Genomic DNA, 18,510 nt, shown 5'->3' with positions numbered 1-18,510 from the left:
GCAAAGGCACCTGTGTTATTCTCTCTTTTGGACAAAAGATGATATTATGATCCAGGTTTCCTGATGAAGATTACATTTATTTTTGAATATCTCACTCCCATCTCTACGTTGAGTGGTAACATGAGCCACAAGAGAAGGCAGCTTTGTATTCCTGCTTACACTGGAAGAAGTTGCTCTGCGGGCCATTTGAAGCTTCAAACTTGTCACAAGGAAACCGAGCAGAACTGTGAAGCAGAGGGACAGTAACAAAAGGCTATTCTGGTGTGAGGAGAAACCGGAGTCATTTCAGCTCCACAAACAGATGTTGCTACTGGATTGACAAGTAGAGCCTGCTCCTGCCGGGGAAAGGTACAGTTTACCACTAGGACAAACGCAGAGCTCATAGATAGTCTGTCGAGGAGTTGAGGAGCTAGATGGGGAAGATGAAAAGGAACCCATTGGTAGATTTCCCAGTCGGATTATATCTGCATTTAAAAATATCTGTGGAGGGGGAAAAAAAAGAAAAACAACTAAATTTAATTTCTTTTTCCATCCTTTATATAAAATATTTTAAAAACTTTATTCTAATGTGCACCTGAGAGATTAATATGAATATCTAAACAACATACATTTCTACTGGTATTGCTGGCATGTGCCTTTGAACACACATTAGTACACATAATTACAGTTTATGCAAATACCTCTTAACTCCTCACCCAAGACATTTATTCAACCATAAGTGAATAAGTGAGTGCCCATACAATAACATTTTAAGAATGTTTCCTGAACAGGTTGATTTTTCTCTTGTATCTTTTATGACAGAAATTCATTCATTCCAGACAGTAGCGTCTCCCTACCTCAAACAATTCATATTTTAATGAGCGTGAAGTGCTATTAAAGCTTATTCCCCCATGTATTACTTTAAGTAGCAGAAAATTTGTGGTGAAATATGCTAAACTGTATAGTCTTAACAATAACTACATACACGTAATAGTTAAATAATCATGTGTGTTCACATATATTAGATAATGTGCTTACTGGATTTGAAATCAGACGAAAAAGGTTTAAGGTTAATGTCTTGTTAAGAGCACAATCAAATTATAACCATTTGATTTCTGAACATTGTATCTAAGTCGGAAATGTCCTTTTTTTTACTTTCTCTCATCTGAAACAACACTAAATGTTCTGAGGCTGACCAGTTTGGAAAGGATAATGTGATCATGAATTTGTTTATAAATAGTTTTATAATGTTTAGAGAGTACATCAGCCATCTGGGAAATTGCTCAGGGTGCTGAATAAATAACTACAGTACAATGAATCTTCATCAAAACAGATGAATAAAATAATAAAAAAGCAAGTCCTTCAGAGGGGCATACTGATAGAGAAAAAACCTCTGAAAAAAGTGAGCTTTTAGGTGTTTGGTGGTTTTGCTGTTGTTCTTTTTTTTTAAATTAAATTAATGAGGGATGAACTGAGGAAGATAGTTTGAGTGAGAAAGTTCCACAACAAGCTAAAGCAAGATCAGCCATTGCCCTAGGTGCAACACTAGAAACTCTAAACAGCAGAAGGTGTTTCAGTGCGGACACAAGCCCTGGAGATAGCATTATGAGACTTATGAGGTGGTGGGGATCCTGAAATACTGCCCAGTGCTTTAAAATGTTATCTACCACATTATAGGCAGCAAATATATAGAATGCATAATGACATAGCATACATACTACTCCTCCATTCAGTAGGCAAAAATTCTTTTATATTCAACACCAGTTGCAAATTGTCAGAGAAGCCACGGGAAAGCACCACTAATCCCCTACCAAAAGTGGATGAGGATGGGAAGGCTATGATTTACCAGAGAGAAGACAAAGAGGAATTCTACACAGCTAGAAGTATCCTATTGTTATATGGTCAGTGAGGAAACTGCAGAAAATCTCTGAAGTTCCTGGTGGGAGGAATGGAACACAGAGCTGTATGGGACATATCATAACCCAAAAGGCAATCAAGTGTGCCCACAAAGAGATCGCCAACTGTCCAAGGAAGACAGATGACCCTTGTTGGAGATTCCATACTAAGAAGAATGGAAAGAACATTCTGCAAGAGGCAGAAAGACAACAGGATGGTGTGCTGTCTTCCTAGAACCAAGAAAGGGTGAACAGGATAACCTGCGTAGTTATAGGCTTGTCAGACTGACATTACTCCCAACAAAATAATGCACAGAGAGTGCGATGACAGGGAGAAGGATGCTAGAGCCAGTAGGCTGAGCTCCTGAGAGGAAGGTCAGCATCACGGGTCCATGAAGAACAGTCTGGGGTAGAAAAAGAGCTCCGTATGCTGGAGAAGAACCTGAGATGAGTTTGAACTATTGTGTTTATTTTGGAGATCCCGAGGACCACTTTGTACTGCTTTCACCTATTAACCCAGCCCCATGTGGTGGTTGGGGGTAGTCCAAAAACATATTGAGGGGAGTTCCTAAGTGGCCCTGAAGAAGGGAAACAGAGCGAGCATGGTTCGGAGTCACCTCTGGCCACAAGTGGGTGGTCAATAAATGGCAACCCTGCTACAAGAGATGATATGGCACTGGTGTGACTGCTGCTGGAAGACTGTGTCCAGTTTTGCTGTCCATAATTCAAGAAGGACTTTGATCAATTGGAGTGTTCAGAGAAGAGGCATGAAAATCATTAAAGGATTGAAAAACATTCCTTAAAGGAGCTCAGTCTACTAAATTTATCAAAGAGACAATTAATGGGTGACAATTACAGTCTAAAGTACCCACAATGCAGGGGTATTCATTCTAGCAGGCAAAGGTATAACAAAATCAAATGACTGAAGTTGAACCTAGACAAATTTCAGACTCGAAATAAAGTATAAATATTTAACAGTGAGGGTAATTAATCACTAGTGCAACTTCACCAGGATTGTGGTAAGTTCTCTATCACTGGAAATTTTTAAATCAAGATTGTATGTTTTTCTAAAACATATGCTCTAGTTCAGGAATTAATTTAGGGAAGTTCCACGCCCTTATAATCTAGACTTCTGGATTTATAATCTGTGAATCTATAATGATCTTTTTTTATATCATTGTAGCTACACTTGTGCAGAACCTCAATGTAGGCGTGTTGTACTGCTGTAGATGGGAACTTAAATGGAATTATTCTGGTGTAAGTCAGAAGAGAATCTGCTGCAATTATTTTTTCTAGTCATCTGAAGATTTGGAATGTTGCTTAACTTTAATTTCTACTTCAGGTTTCACATTGTGGTGCTGTGACAACTTGATTTTGGTTTTGCTACAATATAAAAGCAGCATTCTTGTTTTCTTTCTATGAGGCATGCATTTGGCCATGCAATATGACATCATGCAAATAGAGTGGTAACAGAAGAAAGGGCAATACTACATTATTATTTGACAAGACAGCCTTGTGATATAATGATTTTCATAAGGAACAACTCAAAGCAAAGTGAACTTTTGACAAATAAGATCCAAACCCCAATGGGAATTCATAAAAGAGCATTCTCTTGCTATGAGAAATATTTAAAGGCATTAGAGCTACTAGCAGGGATGTGTTTACGGTAAAATTATGTTGAGTCTCCTAGGATTTGGGCAACAAGATTATGAAATTCTTTGATTTTTTTCATGTTCAGTAGCAGTACTGTGACAAAGTGCTCTCTTACATTAGCTCTGGATGTTAATTAAATGCTTTTCTTTTGAAAATTCTGTACCACAAGTAAGTTTTTGGTTACAGTAGTTCACAAACCATATCTAGGCCAGAACCAGGCATGACATGACATGTGCGAAAAAGAAAGGACAATTTCCAGTGGAAGTATACAAGATATTTGACTAGACAGAAAACCAATATGAAGAAAGCTATTACATTAAAACAAAATATTGTAACAGACTAAATAAAAAAACAAAACAAAGGGTTTCAAAATTGTTCTGAGTCAAATTTCCCAGCTATTATAATCCCCACTTGGGAAAAATTCCTATTGACATCAATTTTCAGAATTTTGTTGAAGTAAGGAGTCAGAGAGAGCTGAAGAGATACTCATTGCAGCTCTGGCCCCTCGATGCCATAATGATTCTCCCAACACGGGAACAGTACAAAACAGCTGTAAAGCTCCCTTCCAAGGACCTCCTTGCAAGTCCTATGGGGCATGCCCAGGGTCAGGAAGGGGCAAAGGTGTCTTAAAGACACCAATATAGTCCACTCACCACCCAGGGTCTTTTGCAATTATAAACAGTAAGATTCACCTTGCAATCCATCAGCATTTGAGGTTGTGACGGACTCCCTAGATCAGCACTTTCCCGCCTGGGGTCCAAACATGTAATTCCACAAAGGTCAAGGGATCACAGTCAATACTGTGGGGCAGATTCTCTGCCCTGTTACGTTTCAAACCACCTGTAGTTTCCTGGCTGAGGATTCCCCTGTACAGAGCACACGGGGAAGTGCTAATGAATACCCTGCCCCCCAATCTAAATAGCCCTAAACTCTGCTTAGTAAAAGCACTGAATGAGTGTTCCCCTTCTGTGAAAGAGGCCAGAGAAATTAAGCTGTCAGCTACAATGTGTTCAATGAGAGCTGCTCAACTTTGTTTATCCTAGTGTTTTGTTAATGTCTTATGTGTTTTGTGGAGGCAGGGAAGATGAAACAGATTAGCTCTATATATAATCGTGAAATCTAAGGTGGAAGCTTCAATTGGCTCTGAGGATATGACCTAGTGGTAAATAATAATTTGATTTTAGTATTAAAAATTCAACTAGCTAAGCTGATTTTGTTGCCATAGGGAAATTCTCTAATTGGGGTCTGTTACGCAATAGATAGCGAGCTACCTCCTTTTAGGACTCATCTTTTTTACTCATCTTTTAGGACTTATACAGCTAGATCATCTGCTGTATTCATTTGATGATTTGACTAAATGTATTGCTTAATTTCAATATTGCTGTTAACTTGTCTATTCCATCTTATTTTGACCTCAGTTTAACAATTTAATTGTTGAACCCTTGGTTGGTTTACAGTAGTTTAGCCTTAGTGATAAGTTTTGATTTCATTTTTGTTTGTTGATTAACTTTAATAACAATTTATTAAAAGGATATTAAGTCAACTTTCTCCCAATAAGTAACTTGAGCCAGAATTATTGAAAATCTCTGGTGGATATCGGCCAATCCACCTAGGAGCCTAATCTGTTTCTTCTAAATTAGTTCTTTGGTTCTCAGAAGCTCTACCAAGTACAATGGAGCTATGCTGATTTACACCAACTGAGGATTTGTCCCAGGGTTGGGTCTTTTCTGTGCATTAGTTTGGATATATTATTGTTTTGTAAGCACAGATGGTTGTTTTCACAAATTGGGTCATTAGGCTCCCATCAATGCAGTTTTCACATGTTGGTATGTTTGAAAATACAAGTTAAGCACCCAAACTGTGGCCCTTTTAACATTGTATTCCCACACAGACCATTCCTTGAAACTTTTAACCATTTTTATTCCTTTCTTTCAACACTTATTCACTGAATTCAACCTCCATTTGGTATAACTGGACATTCCGAGAAAGAAGAAACAAGCCTTCATGAGGCAAAATCAAAACATTTTAATTTTCTATTAGCAAAAATAATGAGGAGTCCTTGTGGCACCTTAGAGACTAACAAATTTATTTGGGCATAAGCTTTCGTGGGTTAGAACCCGATTTCTTGTGTGTTTTTAAATCTTTACGGATATTTGTATAATATGAAATTAACACATTAAGATTATTTTATGCTGCCCTGAGGTGAGGGTGTTGGTGCTAATTAAATTTCACATTGGGTTGCCCAAGTAGTTAGAGTGTAATTCTGTTCTCAGAGATTTAGACTGATTTGCATTATTTGTCTAACAAGTGAACAAACAAAAGAACTGTTTTACTGCAACTTTTACTAGTTTAATAATAACAGCAATAATGTTCTTTGCATTGGTACACTTGCAGTAAAAAAGGTTTTGAGGTTAAATCCTCCATGGTGAATTTTCAACCATTTATTGCTACATATGACTTTTAATCTGAAAATAGATGCACAAGCCTAGACCCTTGTGTCCATGCAGTGATAAATTGCAATGAATGAGACTCTGTGCCAACATATCAGTGCACAATAGGGCATCTGTTTGCAGAAGCAAAAACATAACAAGCATGAGACAATGAATGGCTTTTGAGGATGGTTAAATATTGAAACAAAGCTGGCGACTGGGGCCAAATGCATTAATATGTTAGGTTTTGTAAAATGCTCTGAAGACAAAAACACTATATACAAGTTAGATGATATTATACCCTATATTTTGGTGACAGAGACATTGCTTGTTAAATGTTCTTTAATTATTAATACCTACTGAGAAAGTAAGAATTTGTGCTTCACTATGGATTTTCCAGTACCAAAGTAGCTATTTATAGAAGTTGTTCAAAAATATTTCAAAATTCTTCTCTTCTGAGATCATTTATTTTGTAACATTAAATCATGCTAAACACACATTATCCGAGATGTTAGAGAACCAGTGCAGTGTAGAATGGTGCAAAAAAAAACATTCAGAGATATCTGTTCACATTTTTAATGAATTCAAGCATGATCTCATTTGTTTTAAGTTTGTTTTCTGTGAACATTTGAGCAATCAATTTTTACAAGCACAGATGTTTGTGGAAAGCCAATTACTGTACAAAGGAACAGGCTCAAGTGTTCACAGAAACTGAGTTTGAAATTTGCACTTGTAGGTATTTGAGTTGGTAACATTAGCATGTGTATCCAATGAAGGACAGAAACAATCCCATGTGACTTATCGGCCCAATTGCAAAAAAGAAATACTCAAATTTTGAATATGCATGCTCAGTCCAATGAGTGATATATTCATCACATAAATTCAAACAATGAATACATTCAAGAAAATTGTGCTCAGCTTGTGAAAGTGGCTACATGTGCAGAATACATTGTGTACTGTGAATTGTTTGGCCATCTCTATTAATGAGGAATATGGACATTATTTGAAGGAAAATCCACAGGGTCCTACATATCAGTACTCCAAAAACTGAAAATACATCCAAATGTGGTTTTATATGTTAAAATATTAAATTGGATCCAAAATGTGAAGGTTTTTGATTTGAAAATATCCTTGGCTCACATAGCTGAGAGCTAGCTGGTGCCCTAAAACACCAGTTAAATCCTTGCATTATGAATACTTCAAGCCTTATCACCAAGCTTCTGAAAACTAGTAAATCTGTCAGAAATTTAGGCAGTTGTGTCAGTTTTCTTTTCCTTAACAGTGTTAGCTGTTAGAGCTTCTCAGGAAATGTTTTTCCAATACAGCAAGAATTCAAGATTTTGAAAAAAATCCTGTCCTGAAAGTCAAAATCTCAAGAATTTTCATGAATTGGTAATTGAAAAAAATTCAGATTGGGTCAGTCAATTTTCTTTGGTAATTCTGAAACATTGTGTTTCCATTTTGACCTTTTAAATTTAACAGTTTTTTTTTTATTACTATACTTTAACTTAAATTTTAAATTAAAAGTTGTTTGGAAGCAAATATCAGAACTTTTCATTTTGAAAATGTCAAAATCAGATAGTTTGATAATTTTGAAATTTGGTATTGTTTATGTTTCAACCAATTGGCAATTTTTGATGAAAAAAAGTTTCATTGAAAAGTTCCTCACTGGCTCTACTAATTACATTCCTACCTCACAGAGGTGACGAGTAATTAGTTAGAGTTGTGACAAAGCTCTGTCCTTGCCTCCATGGGTCCTGCGTTTCTTGGCGGATTTCGCTAGCCTCAGAGGCTCACTGTGACCCTCCACGTAACCCTTCTCTCTCTAGAGACAAGGGTCACAGTCTACTGAGCCATTTTCATCATAAGCCAGAGAGGGAGGTGAGGAGAAGTTATCCTTCCTTGAACAGTCTTTGTTGTCTCCCAGTCTCAGTGATTAATCAGGGGGCAAAGGTGTGTGTGTGGGGGAGCCCGGGCCCACCCTCTATTCCGGGCTCCAGCCCAGGGACCTTAATAGTATCAGCTATGGTAGCTGACCTTTTAGAAACATAACATGTACAATTCCCTGGGCTATTTCCCCCACAGCAGCCCTCACTTCCTCAAGCTCCACTTCACCCTTACCTCAGGGCCTCCTTCCTTGTGCCTGATATGGTGTATACTACTCAACCTCTCCAACAGCGCAACTTCCTCCCACAGCTCCTGACATGCACCCCCACCTGACTAACTGGGAGGCTTTTAACTAGTTTCAGCCAGCCCCTGATTGGCTTCAGGTGTCCCAATCAACCTAGCCTTCTCCCTGCCTTCTGGAGAATTAATTGGCCTCAGGTGTCTTAACTGACCTGGAGCAGCTGCCATTTCACTTATCCTGGTACCAGGGATTTGTTTAGCTTGGAGCGAATATATCTATCTCCCACTACTTTTCTATAGGGGCAGGGCCGGCAGCCTTGGGATCAAGCTGGGAGGGGGCTAGCCACTCCGCTGGCCACTTCGGCGGCCACTCCGGCCTGGGGTCACGCTTGCCTGCCCTCGTCTCCAGTCGGAGCTGCTGAGTCTGCGGGCCTAGTGAGGGGGCGGGGCAAGGAGGCAGTGCTGGGCTGGGCCTGGCCTATGCGGGGGGTGGGAGCTCCATAGGCTGAGCCCTGCTACACCCACATCCCAGTCCAGACAACATCCCAGTCCATCCACATCCCCTGCCGTAGGGCGCATGGGGGAGGTAGCCGATCACATCTCCTTGAAAGCTTCCATGCACCTAACGGAGTCTGTGCTCCTCACTGTCTCTCTCAGATTAAATCAAAATGGCCGATGAAGAAATCACCGCCCTCATTGTTGACAATGGCTCCGGGATGTGCAAAGTTGGCTTTGCTGGGGATGATGCTCCTCGAGCCGTGTTCCCTTCCATTGTGGGACGCCCCAGGCACCAGGGTGCCATGGTGAGCATGGGGCAGAAGGACAGCTATGTGGGCGATGAGGACCAGAGCAAGAGAGGCATCCTCACCCTGAAGTATCCCATTGAGCATGGCATTGTCACCAACTGGGATGACATGGAGAAGATCTGGCACCACATTTTCTACAATGAGCTGCGAGTTGCCCCTGAGGAGCACCCTGTCCTGCTCACTGAAGCCCCCCTGAATCCCAAGGCCAACCAAGAGAAGATGACGCAGATCATGTTTGAGACCTTCAACACCCCAGCTATGTATGTGGCTATCCAGGCAGTGCTGTCCCTGTATGCCTCTGGGCGTACCACCAGTATCATCATGGACTCTGGGGATGGGGTCACCCACACAGTGCCAATCTACGAGGGGTACGCCCTGCCCCATGCCATCCTTCGTCTGGACTTGGTTGGCCGTGACCTGACCGACTACCTTATGAAGATCCTGACCGAGAGAGGCTACAGCTTCACCACCACGGCCGAAAGGGAAATTGTGCGCGACATCAAGGAGAAGCTCTGCTATGTCGCTCTGGACTTCGAGCAGGAGATGGCCACAGCCGCTTCATCTTCCTCCCTGGAGAAGAGCTATGAGCTCCCTGATGGCCAGGTGATCACTATTGGGAATGAAAGGTTCCCGTGCCCAGAGGCCATCTTACAGCCCTCTTTCCTGGGGATGGAGTCCTGTGGCATTCACAAGACCACTTTCAACTCCATCATGAAGTGTGATGTAGATATCCAAAAGGACCTCTATGCTAATACGGTGCTCTCTGGCAGAAGCACCATGTATCCTGGCATCACTGACAGAATGCAGAAGGAGATCACGGCCCTGGCACCTAGCACAATGAAAATCAAGATCATTGCCCCACCGGAGCATAAATATTCCGTCTGGATTGGTGGCTCCATCCTGGCTTCTCTCTCCACCTTCCAGCAGATGTGGATCAGTAAGCAGAATATGATGAGTCTGGCCCATCCATTGTCCATCGTAAATGCTTACGTCCAGACTCATCATATTCCCATCCATTGTCCATCTGAGAAAGATGGTCTCAGCAGGTGTGTTCAGCCTCTGCTGATGGGGTTACCCACAGTAATTGTCAGGGCAAATGTATTTACCAAATTGAGTAGTTACTTGTAAACTTTGCCCTTGAAAAGCCTTTCATGTTGGACCAATATTGTTTGATTTACTCACCACCTCTTATGTTTAACTTGACTATTCCTTTGATGTACTGTGTAGTAACTATATCCCATGCATCTTAAGCTCTGTTACAGGTTGCACATGTGACGAAGGTTACAGTTAACCATATTAGTGGAGAGAGAGCTACCTGTTAGGCTTTAGTTTTCCTGTGGCTGACTAGTGACTCTTTACTTTTTTCCCCTTTAGCTATAAATTCCCTGGGGCTGGAGACTAGACTAAGGGTGGTTGACTTTACTATGTAACTGTGATGTAATGGGATCTCAGAAGCAGATTTGTAACTAACCCTAAAGGTGATAACTGTAATGTCACTGACCACTCCTTGTGCAAGGCAAACTAATAAACTTCTGTGGTTTAAAATTAAAAAAAAACAACAACTACTTTTCTATAGCCATCTGGCCTTGCCCCATCACAGAGTTTACAAAGTGATCTGAAGATGAAAAACAGAATACAATTGTTAAACATTGTTTTGAAGGGTGATCCAATAGAATAGCTGCCTACTGCTTACTTGTTCTCCCAATTCTGTTTATCATTCATTTTTAATTAATTCACTTGAGGCATTATTTCATCCCTGAAATTATAGTTGCCTTCAAACCATCATTTCTACTCAGGCAACACCAGAGCCAGGCAGAGAAAAGTTATTCAGTTTCAAGGAGGACTTAGAAATTTCAAAGGCTGGATTTGTTCCAATGCAGAACAAAATCCACAAATTTCAGAATTCTCTGCAAAAGGAAATGGAGCCCTAGCCGTGGACTCTGAAAACCAAGCATTCCCTGCTCCAAGGCAATCCACCACATGGGCTGTTCCCAAGCAGGGAACCCTGGAAGCCTGTATGCGAAGAGCCATGATCCTTGGAACTGGGGCTTCCAGGCTCCTGGCTCCCTATCAGCCCACCAGCTGGCTGTCAAGGAGTTGGGAGCCTGGAAGCTGCTATCAGGTAGGCTGGCAGGAAACCTGCCTGACAGGCTTAGTTTTGTTAGAACTCCATCAGAAATGAACCCTCTCCAGAAAAATGTTTTGATTTTGATGAATCAGCAAATTCCAACAAAAAATATTTCACTGGAATTTTTCCAACCAGCTGTAGTCACAACCCTCACTGTCAACAGATCAGGTAGCTCACACTTCTTTCCAAACTTACTGGACCAGATAATATAGAGCCATATAAATACTTAGATGACCAACAGTGAATTCTGATCTCAGTTACACAGCTATAAATCTGGAGTGACTCTATTGACTTCAATGGGATTTTCACAAGTATAACTAAAATTGGAGTTTGACCCAATAATTATAATTTTTTATTGAATAATATTGTTTATTTTGATGAATAAGTCACAGAAGCCAAAAAATATCAAGAACAAAAAGCCACAGAAGATCAGAAGAAAAGTGTACTGTCAACTGTCTTGTAAGGTTTGAGAAGACACAAATAATGGTGCTTCAACCACTTCCTTGGGGATGATAGTCAATAGTCTCACAGTGAGATATTTGGGAAATGTATCCTAATATTCAGCATAATTTTTAATGTAATTATGGATTTATTATGGTAGTAGTTGGAGACCCAAGACAGGGATTGGGCCCGATTATGCTAGACAATGTATAAACAAACAAAACAAAGACAGTCCTCTGCCCAAGAGATCCTGCAGTCTAGGATTATAATAACCAGGCACAACAGGTGGATATACAAACAAAGGGGGATGGAGTGGAGGGACAAGGTGACAATAAACATGGATATGTTTGCATAAATGTGTAATCTCAGAGTGTATGTCTACACAGCTGCTGGGAGTGAGTTTTGCAGCCTGGCTTGACAGATTCACACTATCAGGGCTTGGGGTAGCATGCTAAAAATAGCTATGTAGACACAGCTTTGAAATGTTCTGGCTTGGGCTAGAGCTTGGATCTGAAGCCCACCCCTCCTCCTCAGGCTTCAGAATCCAAACTCCAGCCCAAACTGGAATGTCCATTTTGCTATTTTTAGTGGACTTTCTAGCATGAGACCTGTTAACACAACTCTATTGACCCAGGCTGCAAGACTCGTCCCAGCAGCTCTGTAGACATACCCAGAGTCTCTTTTTCTTGATTACACTTGGCCTTTATTAGCCAATGTGATGCTGCAAAAGTTCAGAGTCTGTTGCATGGGAGCAGTTTGGGTAAATATGTAGCAACTGAATCAGAATTAATTTTCGTAAGAGCTGGGCTAGGTAAGTCATATTTTGGACCACTGAGTTGCCACCATCAAATAATTCTTGAAACTTGTTACTGTTATATACTGGTATATTTTTGGTTCAACTCAACAAACTTTTATGTATTTGCCAGTCTACCAAAAGGTAGTAGCTACAGGATGCAAATAGCATTATTCAGAAATGATCTGAACATCTTTGAACTTTTCTACTGTGTTTATATGTGGAAGTAATAGTCAACCAGCAGCCTGGGGGGGGAGGGTGTTTGTGTGTGCGCATTTCCAAAGATGGAATGTTCTTTTTTCCTCTTATGTGAGCTGATAGGATTTTTTAATGCCCAGAGTTTCCAATTCCATTTTACGTGTAAATGATTGCTGCTTTAAACCATTGGCTATGGTTTATTTATAGAGTAATACATAGTTCACAATTAAATGCCAAGCTGTAATTGAATCAAAAGATTCTGCTGATGCCTTGAATTACAAGGGTGCAGCTCAAGTGCTTTATAAAGGGTAGCAGAACCTGAGACTAAATTACAGCCTCCAGTATTCAATCTGGGATCATGCATTATTATTTATAATGTGGATAAAAAGATTATAATAATACTGAAGTAAATAAAAAGAAAATGCGTCAAAGAGCAGAATGCAGAATGCTTGCAAAAACTTTCAATTTGGGCTGTGGGAGGCTAAGGATTATACTGTACAAGAAATAGGACTGGAGGGAAAGTATTTGGTAAACAGTTATATTCTTCAAAAAAACCCAACAACTCACAAAACTTTAATGTTCTTCTTAAATAAAAGGCAAGTATATCTTTCACTGCTTAATCCATGGTAAATTTATAATGTTCTGATAATATGGTTATAACAAATTTATCTCAAGTGATTTACAGAATAAGTAACTGTCTCCAAACCTTATAAAGTTCAATTTGGTTCGGCAGTATGTGAACAAAACAAAAGAACTATTTTCTAGTACAAAACCTCAGCCTCAAATACGACAAACACCATGAGCACAAAGACCGATTGACAAAGGCTGTGTTTATTACAAAAAGGCAAAGATTACTTTTAAAATGTGTCTGATTGCACTTAAGAATGTGATATACTAATAGAACAATAATGATAAACTCTCTAGTCATCAGTGAGTTAACAAGGAAACTAATTGTGAACTATTTATTAGGAATATTTTTTCATTGTATTAGTCTCTGTGGTATAAATTCTCTCATGTAATTTTCCTCCACTGACTTGCTTTGTCAATTTCTTATACAATGAATGGTGCTGGACTGCTAGTCTTGAACACTGAAGTCCCATGTGTGTCCACAGAAAGATACAAAATGGGCATCCACAGTCATGCTCTTCCAGACTGCTCAACCAAGATGCATTCTAGAAGGGCCACTTCTAGGGATGAAAAGATAATTTAGTCTTGATGCTCAAAAAGTCTTTGGCCTATCTGCTGGCAACCGGAATGGTATTCTGGTGCTTCTGGTACTGTCATTTATAGGTGACAAAAGGCACACGGGGACATGCATTCCAGCAATTGTGATACAGCTGCTCTGATGTGCAAATCTGTCCCTTAGGAACTGGATTAAATCTACCAGATCATTACTCATCGGTTCCCTACCTACCATCAGTTAGTCATTTGCTATCACCACTGACCTGGATAACAGATGAAATGCTGACGCACAAGGAAACAGTGTGATAGCCTGCTACCAATCTCTTGAACTATTTGTTTCCCAGAACCTTGCATTATAAGGACATTTGGACTTTTTTGGAGGGGAGGAGGGCAGTGGGAAGAGGGAAAGATATTTGCTATCTCTACATCCAGCAAACCGCCACCTCCTCACATCACTTGCTAGAATACAGGAAGTTGCTAAGATCAAAAATTTAATGTGATGCAGGCAGGGATTGAACATTTGTATGGAGATCAAGAATATCCACAGCTATAATAATTAATGGTAACAAAAAAGTTGTGGAAGGGATATTAATCTTCATGCTTCAATGCTTGAAGTAATCTCGGTTAGAGATCAGGATGAGTCCTAAGGGGGGGGAGGGAGTTATTTGCCTATGCAGAGTGCTTGCATCTTCCACAAGCATCTTGTACAGTCCAATGTTGGAGACAGGATACCAGACATGATGGACCTTGGTCTGATCCAGTATGGAATTCTTGTGTTTATTTAGGGGCAGAGCCATAGGGTAAAACTGTTTTTTGCTGAACATAAAAATTACCAGCACTAAAAGAATTAAACAACGTACGATAAGCATATAAAATTATTTTGGCTATGATAACTCTCTATTAGGGAGTAACAAAGGGTGGTGTTTGTCTGTCAGGGAGCGGGCAGGAAAGTAATGTTTCATGACAACTATTAATAAATTAACAAAGCATTATGGAATCAACCACCTGGGAAATCCCAGATGTGTATAAAGTTTTGGTTTCCATGATTATCATGTTGGTTTAAGAATTGAACAAATGCTCCAATTTGGTGTTCAGCCAAGAACCTGTCAGGTTTGTGTTGAGATAATTTATTAACATTCTAAACAGAGACTTGTGTTAGGAATAAAATATCTGCAATGCTTATCTGAGAATGGGGCCTTCTTTTATCATCTAAATAGTTTTGTCAATCTTGCTACAACACCATGACATCCAGAGGCAGTTAAGTTTGAACACGTAAGTGAATCTGAATTCTGGATAAAGAATCTAATCAATTTGACTTTCCTTAGGTGCTCATCACCAAAGTATCTAGACTAAAGTAGGTCATTGAATGTCATTTACAAAAATACCTTACATGGAGATGAGAGAACAGAACTTCAGAAGAATGGTTAGGAAGGCAAATAGCAGTCAGGGTACATGACAAAATCCCTGATCAACCCATGGGCTAGAGGTTATCCTCACAACCATTGGTTCACAATTATTATTAATTATCATGAGAGGTGCAGTCTTCCTCCTTACTCCAGGAGTGCTCAACCCCTGCTCTGCCTCAGACCCAGCCCCACTTCTTCCCACCCCTGTTATGCCCCCTCCCCAAGCGCGCCCCATCCCCGCTCCTGCCTTCTCCCCCCATCGCCTCCTGCATGCCGCAGAACAGCTGATTGCGGTGGGCGGAAGCTGCTAGGAGGGATGGGGAAGAGTTGATTGGCAGGCTGCTAGTGGGTGGGAAGTGCTGGTGGGGAGGAGGGGAGCTGGCTGCCAGTGGGTGTTAAGCATCCACTAATTTTGTTCCATGGGTGCTCCAACCCTGGACCACCCACAGAGTCAGCACCTGTGATTATTACTATTATAAAGCATTTGTAAAAGCACCATAGATGTGCATAGTACTAAATGGAGAAATTAAAGACACACTCACTGCCTCAAAGAGCTAACAGTTTAAAAAAAGTTCTGCCACTCGTCTCAGCATTTGAGTATTATATTAGTACATGAGAAATGCCATTAAAGGTAGAGCAAGAGTAGTAAGACACAAGCACTAGGTGGAAAACGTAAGATGACTCAAGGACATGTTAGACTGGGCAAAGGTGAGGGAGGTTGGAGGCTAGTAGAAATAAGACCTAGATTGTCACTAGTCCTAACATGGCCACATAGGACACATTCTTTTTGCCCCCTCCTCATCTTCTGAAGTGAGAGAAGAACTGCACAACCTGTATTCTCCACTGTAAGAAAGTGGATGGGAAGGTGCTAAGAATGTGTGAGGAGTGGATGGGGAGTGGGCAGAGCCACAAATTCACTCCCTCCGGTCAGACACAATGGCCAATGGAAATAGCCAGGCATAAGAAGGAAATAAGTCTTTCCCCAAAAGAGTGAAGTAGCTTATGTACCCCACATAGCTAGGGGGAAGCATGGGAGAAACAGTTACTGTGACATACAATACCTTTAGGGTGTCCCATTTGGCTACATGCTGTCCTTTGCAGAATGCTGAGCCAAAAGGTTTAATTTTGCTCTAAAACAGCTGTTTTCCTTGTGTCATTGGAGATGCATCATATCGGTTCCTTCTCTTTCAATGAGATTTTCTGAGGGTTGCACTAGTATGAGAGTAACTTCTTAAGGGATTGTGAGAAGAAGTGGGCTTTGAAGAAAAACTGAAAGGAGGCGGTATTATGGTGCACAGAAAGAGAGTGGAGAATCTAGGCTCAGTACCCGAAAAATTATCATTGTGCTTTAAGTATGCTGTATGGAAATTACAGATCCCGTGGAAATTTTTATAAATGTAAGGCTATGACCCAGAGAGTCCTTGGCCACAACATTCCTGTATGTATTGTAATACACTATTACATGCTGTGCAATGGTTGATGTGGGTATATGTCAAAGCTGTTATATGCATTTAGTATAGTTTGTGAAACATTTGGGATTCTTTGGAGAAGATGTGATATATAAACCCAAGGAGACAGATTTTCAAAAGAGTGCAGTTCCCAGTTAGGCACCTAAATGAAGTGGCCAGATTTTCAAAAGTACTTGGAACCCAGCAATTCCCACCAAGAATTTGAAAATCTAGCCACTTCACTGAATTATCTAGTTGGGAACTGAGTTCTCTAGATGTTATTGTCCAAGATTTCTTAATATTATTTCATTTTTAGGTAATTTTCCAGGCACAACTATCACACATTAACTGACTTACAACAAAACCAAGAATCTGATTCTCATTCTGTTCTGGTCGCATTTTATACCCCTTTTCACAGGTATAAATGACCACACAAGCAGAGAATCCTGCCCCAAAAATCTGTTCATACTGAAATATCACATGGATGGTGGGGTATATCATTGAAGCGGAGCTTTCAATCTCTCAGAGAGGCAATAACAATTTAAGGAGAGAGAGCAGTTAAACCAAATTGGGGAAAGTTAGAAAATAGAACACCTCTTCCTTTCTCAGGCCTTGTCAAGATATCATTCCAAATTTAAGATTCATTGGCTGGATGCAACTTTCTCTGTGCACATTCACACAATATAATTGTGTATGTATTCAAAATCCTAGCTCATATCTGCCTCTGTACCAGGACTCTGGTGACAGATTTGGGTAAACTTGTCCTCTACTGCTATACTAAGCAGCATTCCATGCCATGCTATTTCTAGGGCAAATACTCACATTTGTATTTTGTAAACATTCTTTTTCCTGAGAGAAATGGTGTGAATAAAATTTAACCATTCACATGGTTTTTTAGAAAGCAAACAAAGAATAATGCATGAGCCAGGCTGGAGTAAATCCACTTTTAAATTCAGGGAGCTCCAGACCATTTTTTACAGTATACACCTGATTCTTACATACAGTATCAATTAAATAGTTTCTTTATGTTATTTACTTTTTGCTGGACAGAACTGCATAGTATTTCATTGCAGACTGAGCTTACCTCCCCTTCCGTGGACTGTAAGTGCAGTTCTTTCCTACAGGTTGCCTTTAAGTCTCCTGCAGCCGCACTAACTTGTACTCCCCTTGGTGCTTCCATTATCAAAGATCTAGTTGGAGACTCAAGTCTGAAAAATAAAAGTATCCATTAATAAAAAAATCCTCATATCAACAGCATGTGCTGATGAAAATCCATTGTCAAGACAAAGAAAATGAAAAGTGAATTGTTGCATGAGTTCTTTATTTATTATTCTTTGTGACTCCAATGCAAGAAAGCACCTAAGTATGCACTTAAACCCATCACTGTTCAAGAAAGTACTTAAGTATGTGCTTAACTTTAAGCAACGGGATTCATGCACATGCTTGCTGTACTGCTTAGGGATGCTTTCTTGAACTGAGACCTAATTTAGTTGATAGCTGCTCCGACACTTAATTATCGTTAGTACAGATATGCTGCTTTCTACTGTGACTATATGCTGAAAGCAATGTCTAACCTGTCTATGCAATGCCAGATGTACATTTAAATAAAATCCAAATTGAAATGTTTCCTTTGAATTTTTTAATAACAGTTTCAATTCCCTGGGACCTCCTCTTCCTTCGCAACATACAAATAACTCCTACTAACTGCACCGGAGTTACTCACATGCTTGGGGATGAGGAGGGGATTGGGGAGTGAGAGATTGATTAGGCCCTCAGTCTGTATAACTCTGCTTTCTGCACACATTTCACCCCCTTCTGCAAACTGTTCACTGACCTCTTCAACCCCACAATATATGCCATATTCTCTGTATCACTTCTCAATGCAATTACCACATGCATCCGATGAAGTGAGCTGTAGCTCACAAAAGCTCATGCTCAAATAAATTGGTTAGTCTCTAAGGTGCCACAAGTACTCCTTTTCTTTTTGCGAATACAGACTAACACGGCTGTTACTCTGAAACCTTC

The 18,510-nt window shown here is 40.2% G+C and overlaps 1 protein-coding gene and 1 pseudogene across 2 annotated transcripts in view; one reads left to right on the top strand and one right to left on the bottom strand.

Annotated features, from left to right (window-relative positions):
* Positions 1-285: 285 nt before the first annotated feature.
* Positions 286-18,510, bottom strand: part of SGCZ (sarcoglycan zeta) — a 365,961-nt gene continuing 347,736 nt past the window's right edge. For both annotated transcript variants that reach the window (XM_077815587.1, XM_077815586.1), the window contains 2 exons: positions 17,570-17,693; positions 286-480 (listed from right to left, as the gene is read on the bottom strand). In XM_077815587.1, the coding sequence (XP_077671713.1) occupies positions 286-480; positions 17,570-17,693 (319 nt within the window). The remainder of the gene's footprint in view (positions 481-17,569; positions 17,694-18,510) is intronic.
* LOC144263757 (actin, cytoplasmic type 5-like) lies at positions 8,752-9,917 on the top strand (annotated as a pseudogene).

The sequence above is a fragment of the Eretmochelys imbricata genome, chromosome 4 (assembly GCF_965152235.1).
Source record: "Eretmochelys imbricata isolate rEreImb1 chromosome 4, rEreImb1.hap1, whole genome shotgun sequence".
NCBI classification, from domain to species: domain Eukaryota; kingdom Metazoa; phylum Chordata; order Testudines; family Cheloniidae; genus Eretmochelys; species Eretmochelys imbricata.
This window is presented reverse-complemented; position numbering and strand designations above follow the sequence as displayed.